This window comes from Melopsittacus undulatus, chromosome 6, assembly GCF_012275295.1.
Source record: "Melopsittacus undulatus isolate bMelUnd1 chromosome 6, bMelUnd1.mat.Z, whole genome shotgun sequence".
NCBI classification, from domain to species: Eukaryota; Metazoa; Chordata; class Aves; order Psittaciformes; family Psittaculidae; genus Melopsittacus; species Melopsittacus undulatus.
The window spans coordinates 69,722,426-69,734,365 of record NC_047532.1 but is presented as its reverse complement, the minus strand read 5'-3'; the positions used below and the strand labels follow the sequence as shown (position 1 = coordinate 69,734,365).

Genomic DNA, 11,940 nt, shown 5'->3' with positions numbered 1-11,940 from the left:
TTCTTCCCTGTGAGGGTGCTGAGGCACTGGCACAGGGTACCCAGAGAAGCTGTGGCTGCCCCATCCCTGGCAGTATTCAAGGCTAGGTAGGACGAGGCTTGGAGCAACCTGCTCTAGTGGAAGGTGGCCCTGCCCATGGCAGGGGCTGGAACTGGATGAGCTTTAAGGTCCCTTCCAACCCAAACTATTTTGTGACTCTATGATGATTTAATCACTTTGCTAAAAGGACCCTCCTTCTGGGGTTCACTTGCACTGATACAATGGGACACATAGAAGAATTAGTACCACCATCAACCACTTTTGTGCGCCTGTACTTAAGCTCATCCCTTCATTCAACCCAGTGTCACATGGCAGGCAAAGCCACAGTGGTCACCCTGACGGCACAAGCAGAAGAGTACTGCTGGTACAGCAGAACCAACACGTCATCCATCGTCCTTCAATACACCTACTATTCACACCATGGAGAATTGTCATCTCTGTGCCAATAGCTGTGCCCCATGAATCCTCCCAAAACCATATTCTCAGAAAGCATGCAGAGGCAACTTCTGCTGTGTTTATAGAGTGACCAACCCAGACAGAGGTTTTGAAAGCTCCCATTCATTTATTACAATAAAACTCTTTCCATGCCAGTGGCTTCACAAACCCCCATGAGGTTTTAGATCTCCTTGAAACTATAAAGTACACCCCCTCATGCTAGAATGGTTAACTTCTTCAGACATGAGGAACAGCCACCAGCATCCTCTGCAAAGGGGTCTGTCACAGGTTTGAAATGGTGTTGGCTCATGGGAGTGTCTCCCTGCTGTTTTGTAAAGGACACCAGGGCCAGGCAGGAGAAACACTGTGAGACACTTGCTTGAATAGAAATAAAAACATTCTAAGCTTCTCTGCTTCCAGCAGCACAGCTTCCAATGCACACTGACCTTCCAAACCAGCAGCACGTTCAGAGCTAGCATGGGGACAGCAAGCCAAGTTCACCAGGCTTGGAAAATATCTGTTTCTGTTTAAAGAGATCTACTTGCTGCCACAAGCGACTCACTGCAAAGCACTTTCAGTCCACTCCCTCTGCTCCTCTCCTTCTCTGGCTTTCAGAGTTACTAGGAACAAATTGCACTGGAGATTGCACTGGAGACACACTTCTCTGAACCATTGCTGAGGGCAGTTTTTCCCTGCTCACCTTCCATCCTGCCTTTGCAAATACCCATATTACTTTCTCAAAGCACACCTTGAACCACTGTTGGTTTGCTTTTCCAAATTTCCCTCCAGGTTAGTTTTGTGTATCGTACACCGAGCACAAGTTAATGGCAGAGTGCTAAGCTTCAAGCCTGACCGCTGCCAGAAGATGCAACTGATATGAAATTCTCCTTCGATCACACATGAAGCTGCAAGGTAAGAGATGACATCCTGGAGGGTGAGTAGCAGCATGGCCATGTATCTAGAGAGGGAAGGCATTTCACAGGACTTGAATGAAAGATGGTGTGAAAGCTGGCCCCTGAGGGCTCCTTCCTTTTTCTGTGTGTGAGGGTGCTGCATTTGCAACCCTGTAACACAATAGACAAGTTGTGCATGACATGAGCTGTGTATTACCAACCCCAGGAGACATTAGATCTCCCTCACTGTGTTACAGGATGACCAGTTAATCTTGTGCATTGAACCCATTTTCCATGCTTTTCACAAGACAAGGCTTCTAAGCAGCCCACTGAGTTCATGTCAGAAAGAGAAGCTATTTGCTTACAGAGCAGAGAGGAACACTTATCTGTTCTCCTTCATGGGCATGACCTGTGGCTCCTTCTCACCTGGACCGAGGCACAAAGCAAACCAGAACCCAGCTTCCTCCCATCATTTAAGCTCATTAGGCCCAGGTGCTGCCATGCTGAATATACTGCAGGTAGCTCCCTCCTCAGGACACCAGGTGACATGTTCACACCTTTACAAGCTCTTTCCCACTTCCACTTCCTCTATAGTTGCATGAGGACATTTCCATCTCGGGGCATATTGTTTGTGGAGCATTTGCTAGGATCTGAGATATCTATGGCCATGAACACAAATTATCTGCTCCAAATTGAAGCCTGATGCTTCTGCCCTGAATAATCACCTGAAGCAGGTGAACATGCTTCCCTGCCAGGCTGGTACAATTCAGGAGTAAAACCAAAGATCCACAGTGCTGGGCAAGAGCGTTTTGTGTACTTGTACACAATAGAGAAGAATAAACCATCTTGCTTGTACCCAACTGTTAGTTGAGTGCATACACAGAAGACAAAAGGAGTATGTAGCTGGGGTGGCTCGTGTTCTTCTCCAGGGAGTGCCAGCATGTATTATTTTACCCATCACTGTTCATGTGCTAGTGTTCTGTCAAATCTAGTTCCCACTGAACCACTCCATTCTCCCTGGGGAGGTGAGGAAGGTTGAGTTGACTCAGGTGGACTTTCCTCAATCAAAAAAAACACAGGGAGCTTTGCCAGCCCAGACAATGAGAGCTCTCCTTCAAAGGCAATGAAGTCCAACATACCTCTGCCAGTAACAAACCATCTTTGCTTCTGTATTGTTCAAACACTTCCTCATCCAACCGTGAGACCCTGACTGCTGCCCTTAACCTCCTCTGGGCTCTAGTATCACCAGGTAACCTCTCTACACCCATGCCTCTGGCTCTCTAGTACACCTAAAGGCAAAGAGGAAGGAACAGTTTCCAGCTGAAGTGTCAGATCAAGAGCAGTCTTTGCTCCATATTGCATGTTAATATATTAAATAATAGGCTCTTCTGTAAGATGGGTATACTTACAGTGTGGAGAAAAAAAACCTTTTCACTTCCTAATACTTCAACATGAATCAGTTTCTACTGCCTTGTCTAAATAAATGGTAACATTTCATCATCACAAGTCTTAACGAAGGTTGATATTTCCTCTGGAAACTGTTTCCAGTTTTGGAATTCTAGGTCTTCAAAGCTATTTTTAAGATCCGGAGCAGCTAGGTTTTCAAACTGGCAAGCAAGGACTAATATGTGCTCCCAAGAGCTCATGCTTAGAAATGAGGTCTCTTGTCAATCCACTGTCATACTACAATACACCTGTTGCCACTAATCGGCACAGCTGCAGGAACAGGAGGAATACTGAACAATGAAAGTTTAAACTTGAACTCAGGACAATTCAGGTGTGATGTCTCTCTGATATTAAGCTATAGTTCCCAACACCTGCCAGTATTTGCCTTTCATTCCCTTTTCCTTTCCTCTTCCCTTTCAGTACTTCAAAGACTTTAGCTTCTGCAAGTGCTGTAGATAAGTTTATACTGCAGGAGGGAGTGAGGAAGTTACAGTTAAGGGAGAGCATTTGTAAGCAATATTCAGAAACAGAAATATCACCACAATCAAGAGCAGACACCTTTCCTACAACAAAACCTTAAATTAACCCCTTCATTCTCCTCCCCAGACTTGCTGACCTCCCCGCACACTCTTCCCATATCATTATGGAACATCTTTCTCAGTAGTTAGCTCTTCAGTGCCTAACTGGAAAGGGCAGTGTTGCCCTCTTGGTAAATACAACCCAGGAGTGCAGCACAGGCTGGGATCTATCTGCTGGGGAGCCACTCCATGGGAAGGGACCTGTGGGCCAGTGGGCACAAGCTCAACATGAGTGAAGAGTGTGCTGCTGCAGCAAAGAAAGCCAAAGAGGGTGCTGGGTTGCACAAACAAAGGCATCAGCAGAGTTAAAGGAGTCACCGTCCCACTTTATTCACATCTTGGAATACTGGAACTCAGTTTTGGCCACCACTACACAAAAATGATGTGGATAGGCAGGAGGAGATCCAGAGATGGACTATACAGATGATTAAAGACTGGGAAGCCACATGAGGAAAGGCTGAGAGAGCTGTGTTTATTAAGCCTAAAGAAAAGAAGGCTCAGGGAAGACCTTATCATCATGTTCCAGTATTTAAAGGGTGGCTACAAAGATGATGGAGACTCCCTTTTCACAAGGAGTCACATAGAAAGGACAAGGGATAATGGGCACAAGTTACTCTTGGGGAGATTCCAGTTGGATACAAGAGGAAAATTTTTCACAATGAGAACAACCAGCCATTAGAATAACAATTGGAAGCAGTGGATTCCCCTCTGTTGGACACCTTTGTGATTCAGCTGGATAGGGTGCTGGGACAGCTAGTCTAGACTGTGCTTTTGCCAAGAAAGGTTGAACCAAATGAGCCTTGAGTTCCCTCCTCACCGGGTATGCTATGATTCTCTTCCATTTTCTACATGGATAGAAAGCTGTTCAGACCCTGGAAACAGTTAAGAGACTGCAGGAGAGATAAGGCTTTTGTTATAGCCCAGCTATTACTGCCCTCTAATTTTAACTTGGCTCTTCTGAATACCAGACTTGTCTTCACTTGGAATTTATATTAGATTTGGATCTATGCAGCCAAAAAGAGAAAACAAAAATAAGGAGGGTTAACACTGGTCTATTTTAAGCTCTGTCAAAATTCCTATAGAACTGTTTAGCTTGTAAATGAATCACATGTTGGATGTAGCTGAAACTGTAGGTGTAATGTTTGAAACTTCATGCCCAGTGCACCATTATTGCCTGCAAGTATCTGATGGCTCTGAAAGACACTGAGGAGCCTGCTGGAGGTTTTGTAGGAGCACTGCAGAGGTGGTCTGGGGAATCCCCAGGTGAACATCAGGCAGACTGCGCTTGCTCCTGTGCAGCAACGAACCATCCATCCATTGCATCCTCTGTAAGCTCCCTCCTTCCCCAGCAGCGAAAAGAATGCTTAGGAAGACACAACTGTTCCTGTACTTCGTCACATTCTTCTCCTGGTGCTCATGAGCAGTAGCGTAAGGACCTGAATTTGTTTCCACATACATACAGTTTGTACACACTGAGAGACCCAATCCATCCCAACAGAAGGGTGTGCAGAAAACCAGCCTCAGAGCTGGAAAAGCAGCTCTGCAGTGACCCTCTCCCCAAGACAGGGCAAGTGCCATTGGCTTACTGAAACAAGCAGGTGAGCAGCTTCCTGTCAGCTCTGCCTGCACTGGTGCAAGGTTGGTACAAGTCCCCAGGTCCATAGAGCAACACCACTTACACTGGTTTCACCAAGGCAAGAATGGGCCAGTGACTTCACAGGATTTATTCAAAACACAAGAAAAAGACTTCTTTACAGACATCAGGAGGGTATGGAAGAGGACATCAGTAGGGAAGAGTACATCAGTATGGAAGAGGACAGTATGGAAGAGGACATCAGGATGGAAGAGGACAGGATGGAAGAGGACATCAGGATGGAAGAGGACACCAGGATGGAAGAGGACATCAGGATGGAAGAGGACAGGATGGAAGAGGACAGGATGGAAGGTGTTCTCCCCAACATACAGAGATTGCAGAGCTGCTTCTTTCATCATGCTGCCACAGGAGAATCCCTTCAACCAGAAAAAAGGTGCCCTCCTCGATTCTGTCTGTGTTTCAGCATGAGGAGCAGAGCACACTCTCCTACTTCACCACTCAAGAAGCATGGAAGCGATGCATCTGCCCACCTATTCAGGAAAAGCACACAGCAGCCCAGGGATCACCTTGGTTAGCTGGCAGAGCACTGGATCTCATGTAGCAGCAGCTATATGGTATTTCTGTTACTGGAGACAAGCCAGCAAGTAATTTGCCAACAGCTACGAAGATAGACCGGCAGATAGTTGAAAAGAGGTACTGACTTCAGTGAGTTCTCCCATTGGTGCCTCAGAACATCTTGCCCAAAAGGTTTCTGAAAAAGGCTTCTTCTGTGTCAAGCACAACACTGCACTGGAGGAGTTCATGTTAACTCACATTTATTTTAAGCAATTAAAAAAAAAGGAAAAAGATTTAAAAGTCCTACAAGAATCACCAAATTGTGAATTGCCTCCCTCTTCCTTCGCCAAATATTCCTCCTGCTCTCAGAAGCCCTACAATTTGAAAGGAAGTTGCCACAGTTATTTTACAAACTGTTTGTAAAATGCAATATTTTGTACTAGGAGTTTAGCCTGCCCGCACAAAGCTTTGACACTGTTTCCATCTATCAACTCTGCTCCAAAGAACCCCTAGGACTATGGGAACAAGTTTTACATTATTTCTCTTGTTTCTCAATAGACCAGGGTTTTGGCTGTCATAACCCCTTTGAAGTAAATCAAACTATAGTCGATGTTTGATCCTGGCTTGTGCAATCTCTGCTTAGAAGCATCTCCTGAGCCACCCATACACCACGGATTGACATGAAGACACAGATATCCACAAGCTGCATGAGCCTGGCTCCATTGGGAGTAAATTTATTGCAGTGGCTCATGCAGACACCACATGGATGTACCTCAATGTATCAACGCTGCTTTACAGCTAGGAGAAGTTAGGCAAAGCAGTCCTAAGAGCAAGTGTTGCAAAGTGGAAGAGCTGTCAAAACACACCAGTGCTTAGACCTAACGAATCTGACAACTCTGATTTCAAAAGTGCTTTGACAGTCAAGTAAGAGATTCCTAAACACACTAAAAACTGATCCACTAGCAACGTACATTTCGGAAACCAGGCAAAGTAGCCTTCCCATGGATATAGATGTCATCATCTGCGCCCTGGTTTATATGCTTCACCAAGTTTTTCTCAAACAGGAGGGGGTGGTAAGCTCCCATGGTACAGGCACGGTCGTGAAACCTCTGGTAATAGTGGCAAATGTCAGTCTGCCGTTTGGAAGGGAGGAACTCGTACACGTCCACTTCATCACAGAGTGTCATCATGATCACAATGCCTAGGGAGGGAAAGAAAGCAGACAACCCCACGTCAAGACAGGGAACTGATTACATGTTCCAGCAAACAGGTGGTCAGCAAGGAGCACCCAGCTCCAACAGGAAGGGTTTTCTCTCTGACAGTTCAGAGGAGAGGGGGAGAAAACAAGTCTGGCCAGACAGGGCTGTTTTGTGAAGCCTTCTCTTGCAAAGCAGATGAGTGACTTGCTTACAGCAGGCTGTTTACAGCCACAGCCATGCCAAAAGGCCACTTTTTAACAGTGCTGCTGTTCTCCATGACCTTCCTGGAAACTTGAGCATGTGCCAACTGTGTGCTCCAATTAGCTGATCCAAACAGCCCATCTCAAACCTGCTTGGGTAAGCAGTGATAGACCTTCACCTTTCCCCACCTGCCTCTTGTGAATGCAGGGGATATGAAAGGGGCTGTGCCTGGAAATGGCTCATGGAGACTGAGCAGCCTCTGTGCGTCAGGACTCCCAGCTCCCCATCAGCAGCACAGCAGTGCTCGCCTCCCCTGTCTTCTGAGAGGCATGTGAACCACTTAAGGACATTCATACCAGTTTGGGCACAGCTCTGTTGACTTTCCGGCCAGATCAGAAGTAAGCCGTAGTTATTGACTTAATGTTCTTCCAAGAAACACAGTTTACATGACACTGTTAGAACCCATCCGTGAAACCACTTGTTTGAGTAAGGTGCATTAAAACACGCTGTCATCCACCTTTTCAAATGAGTTTTCATTCACACTTATGCTCTCCAGGAAACCCAGGGCTGCAAACTAGAACTTATCTTGCCCTTGAGTCTGACGAGGTGACTTGTTTTACAAAGGAGATAGCTTGGCCCAAACTTAAGCCACAGAGGGATTTGCTGTCTGGCATGGCGGAGTGCCTGCCTTCAAGCCCCTAACTCCAGCTAACAAGTTTGCCGCTGAAGTCACTGACTTGCTGTTATGCAGTTGGCCTGCCCATATCCCAACAATGATGCAGTACGTACTGGGCAAGAGTAAGGCTGTGGGGGGAAACTAGAGAGGTGACTGGCAAAAGTAAGAAGTGATTCTGTTAACTCAGAGGTAGAAATGTGCCTTTGTGCCAGCAGTGATGGGAGCAGAGCTGCGAGCAACGGAGGGGCTGAAGCACAGCAACTGGACATCCATGTGGCAAACAAGACCATGCATCTATCTAGACAGGTTGAGAGAGCTAGGCTGGTTCAGCCTGGAGAAGAGAAGACTCCGGGAAAACCTTCTCACAGTCTTCCAGTACTAAAGGGGCCAACAAAAACTCTGGAGAGGGGCTTTTGACAAGGGCCTGCAGTGACAGCAAAAGGGGCAATGGCTTTAAACTGAGAGGGGACACTGAGATGAGACATTAGGAAGAAGTTCTTCCCTGTGAGGGTGCTGAGGTGCTGGCACAGGGTGCCCAGAGAAGCTGTGGCTGCCCCATCCCTGGCAGTGTTCAGGGCCAGGTTGGACAGGGCTTGGAGCAACCTGCTCTAGTGGAAGGTGTCCCTGCCCGTGGCAGGGGTTGGAACTGGATGAGCTTTAAGGTCCCTTCCAACCCAAACCAGCCTGGGGTTCTACGATTCTGTGATTTCAAATATATGCGAGCTCCCTGAGAAGTTCACTCCTTTTTATTCAGCTGGCACAACATTTGCTCTGCCGCAAGAAGGAAAAGCTCTGCAACAGCAGAATGTAAAATGAGCCCCTTTGCTGAGAGGCTGCATTTAGGATGCTGACAAGCAAAAGGTTGGCATGTTGAATAAGGAGAAATACCACTAAACTTTTCAGGGCAACTATTCAGGCTGACCATCCCCAGCACCCCAGCAAGTCTTTAGCTATATATACTTTTCCATATATATATATATATTTCCATATTTATATATGGAAAGCATAATCAGACAAGCACTCAGATTTCATCTGCAGGAACCAGATTTAGTTGTCTGACAAAAGCAGAAGCTGTATTCTTCCTCTTTCACCCTGTGGGAATTGTGGGAATTGCTCTGGCGCTAGAAGACAGAAATCCTAGAGACCACCTCGCTGTTGCAATCTGGTCTCCTGTTTCCACATGGAACCAGGCCATGTTTGTAAGTGCTGTTTCAGAGGAGTGCTGCAAACTGCTTACTTGAACACAACTGAGCTGCTGCTTTAAAGACGGGCAGCTTCAGTTTTGGCATAAGACAAACACTGCAAAGGCAACTCTGATATCAAAGTACCAGGAATTTGTAGTTGTTTTTAAATAAAGGCATTGTGGAGAGTTCCTGCTTGCAAACCGAACCAGAAGTTTGAAGGGAAATTATCTTACCAAGCATTCCTGATGATGGTGGATTAGGCTGAATTTCCTCCAGGGAATTCTCCTGCAGAATATCCCAGAGTTGCCACTGCATTTTCGGATTCAGGATATAGAAGGGCTGCTCTGGATGTGTGCTGCGATACAACTTATAGCTTTCAAAAAAGTTGTAGTCTGGTTTCTTGTACCACTGTAAAACAGACACAGGAAGTCAGACTGTTTATTTCTAGACCACTCATTTCCATAGCTAATGGGAAAGAAGGATGAGAGAACCTGCTGCTGTCAGTGGGCAAATTAAGTGCTGTAGGTACACACACTCACTCACTGTCACCCAGCACCTCATCTGCTGCTTGAGTCACCACAGTGACTTAACTCAGTGAACAGAGCAGGGAAAGGTGCCAAATCTCAGTGAAGGACCATTAAATGAGATCAGCATCTTGCATACTTCCATTCTGCACCCCCAACAGCAGATGATGTTGAGAACCATGGCCTAAATGTTATAGACCCCAACCCCTCTCCACAGTGGAGTACAAAGCATTTTGCCAGCAAGTGCCCCAGCACAGCCTCCTAAACCAGACTGAGCTGATATGCATCCTAAAACTTCCCCTTTCAGTAAAAACATTTAGGAGTGGTTTATGTTTTCTTAAAGCCATTTTGAGATCCTTTTCCCTATGCTAAAAATACCCCATCCTGTTTTTACTGACTCTTAAACATGCTGCACATACACCTCCATGTCTCCTGGAGGTGTGGGGCTAGGCACAAGAATAAGCATCAGTGAGAAAATTGGAAATACAGCTCAGAGAGAGGAACACAAAGACCTCTCAATTACAGACAGAGCTTAAAATAAAAGAATGGGCTATTCACTCCTACCTGCTTTCATCCTGAGCCTCCAAATCTCATCACTTATCAAATAACACCCTTTTGTACCCAAAATGAAAAGCGAATGCTACAGGGATTGCAACACAAGTGAAAGTCTAGCTGATGCAGACAGAAGGTATTTGCCAAGATCTTCAGAGGGTTTCCCAATCCATTCTTAATGCATCAAGTATATCTCATGTCTGACTGGTGCTTGAAATATCCAAGCATCAACTGTCAGCAAATCTCATACCAACTGTCAGGAAGAGGAGATCATCATCTGATGAGGTGACAACTACTGCAGCCCAAGGGAAAGTAAAGGTAATGTGACCCATTGCACCTGGCCTGAGGCCCTTCACTGGTATCAGGGACAAGCAAGTGTTTCCTTAGGAGCACCCATGATGGGATACTCTCAGAATTACATACAAACATTACATGTCAAGGAAAACGTAAGAAAGAAGGGCCTTAAAATGGGTGACTGCCCACATTAGGAGGAAGTGGGTTAACAGATGCACTTCAAAGCATATCAATCTGATTTTATTTGTAGAAAACTCAGCCTTACCTCATGAATTTCTGCATGATACGGCGCTGGATCCCAGACAATTAAGATTCCAGTGTTATATAGTGCTTCTCCCAGGAACTGCTGCTTCTCAACGGTTACAAGCTTGAAGAACAACAAATACAGTGATATACAGTATGCTGTCAGAATCAGCAAGCAGCCAAGCAGTAAAACATAGCTGAATACAGCCACAGCCACCCCACTGCTGGTTACTGAGCATGCCCCACTGCATGCAGGCAAGGACAAAAACCCCAGTGATGCCCTTCTAGCAACCACTCCAGTTCTGCTAACAGCACAGGATTTAGAGGAGGGTCACAAGAAAAACTGCCATTGTGCTTTACAAGGTCTGTTCTATCTATCTTCAATAACAAAATAAGGACAGGACCCACAGAGTGATCCAGCTTATATGATGGGTACCATCTCTACAGCTACCAGACGCAGGGGGGAACATCAGCTGCTGCCACCAGTCACCAGGACTGTCCAGGAAGAGCCTAACGCAAACACACTGTTGGCTTACCAAAAACCTTCATTTGAACCAAAAGAAGTCTCCACATGGGTGGGTGGCTGCCCCATCCCTGGGTGGTTGGATGGGGCTTGAAGCAACCTCCTCTAGTGGAAGGTGTCCCTGCTCGTGGCAGGGGGTTGGAACTGGATGAGCTTTAAGGTCCCTTCCAACCCAAACCATTCTATGGTTCTATGATTCCATGAAATTACTCCAGAAGTGAAAGGGTTTCCTCACATCTTTCCACAGCTCTGCAGGATTAGGCTTTGGCCTTGACCACATGTACTGCCTGGTTCCACTTCCTTACAGTATCTAGACAATCCATCCAGAGTGTGCAACACTGCAGATGTGAACTTTTGCCTCTGCTCCATGGACACCAGGAGAGGGCATAGGAGCTAGCACTAGCCACCCCTTACCCAGGAATGAGTGGGAGGGAGATTTATTTTCATTTCACTGCTTCTTTAAAGTCTAGAAATCTTTCAGTAACTTTCCTGGTGTGAAATACATACAAGGAGGATTCCAGAGAGACTGAGCAAAGAGAGAGCAAAGGTCAGTCAAGCAAAGCCATGCAAGTTGGCAGAGGCACACAAACCCCAGAGAGCTGTGACAGGCACAAAAGCAAAGGAGTAAGAAACTAGGTGGGGAGCAGCTTTGCTGTATCCCTCCCCACACCACAGAGCTGGCTCTTGGTGCTACTAGTTACCTATCAGTCACTTAACCCATCTGCTGAACAATCCAGCTCCCCAGATACCTCTAGTACCTATTTCTTCTCTTTAACAGCAACTGATTCTTTCTAAGTGGTCCCATTCATTTCAATTGCTACATGATTTATTTGTCTTACCCAGCTTTTTGATCTTAATTATCTGATCTACTGATTTCCTAGTTATTTTGTTGTTTGGCCAATTCACTGTTTAGCAAGTATATCGCTAGTACAGCCCTACCCTTCTGGCATGTTTATTGACTGTCTCAAAATGAGTTCCTTTGGTTACTGCAGTCAATGCCCTGT

The 11,940-nt window shown here is 46.0% G+C and overlaps 1 protein-coding gene across 1 annotated transcript in view; it reads right to left on the bottom strand.

Annotated features, from left to right (window-relative positions):
• Positions 1-5,783: 5,783 nt before the first annotated feature.
• ST6GAL1 (ST6 beta-galactoside alpha-2,6-sialyltransferase 1) overlaps positions 5,784-11,940 on the bottom strand; it is a 44,053-nt gene continuing 37,896 nt past the window's right edge. The window contains exons 6-8 of the mRNA XM_005153945.3: positions 10,436-10,537; positions 9,034-9,208; positions 5,784-6,741 (exon numbers count right to left, since the gene is read on the bottom strand). Coding sequence (XP_005154002.2) covers positions 6,500-6,741; positions 9,034-9,208; positions 10,436-10,537 — 519 coding nt within the window. The 3' untranslated portion in view covers positions 5,784-6,499. The remainder of the gene's footprint in view (positions 6,742-9,033; positions 9,209-10,435; positions 10,538-11,940) is intronic.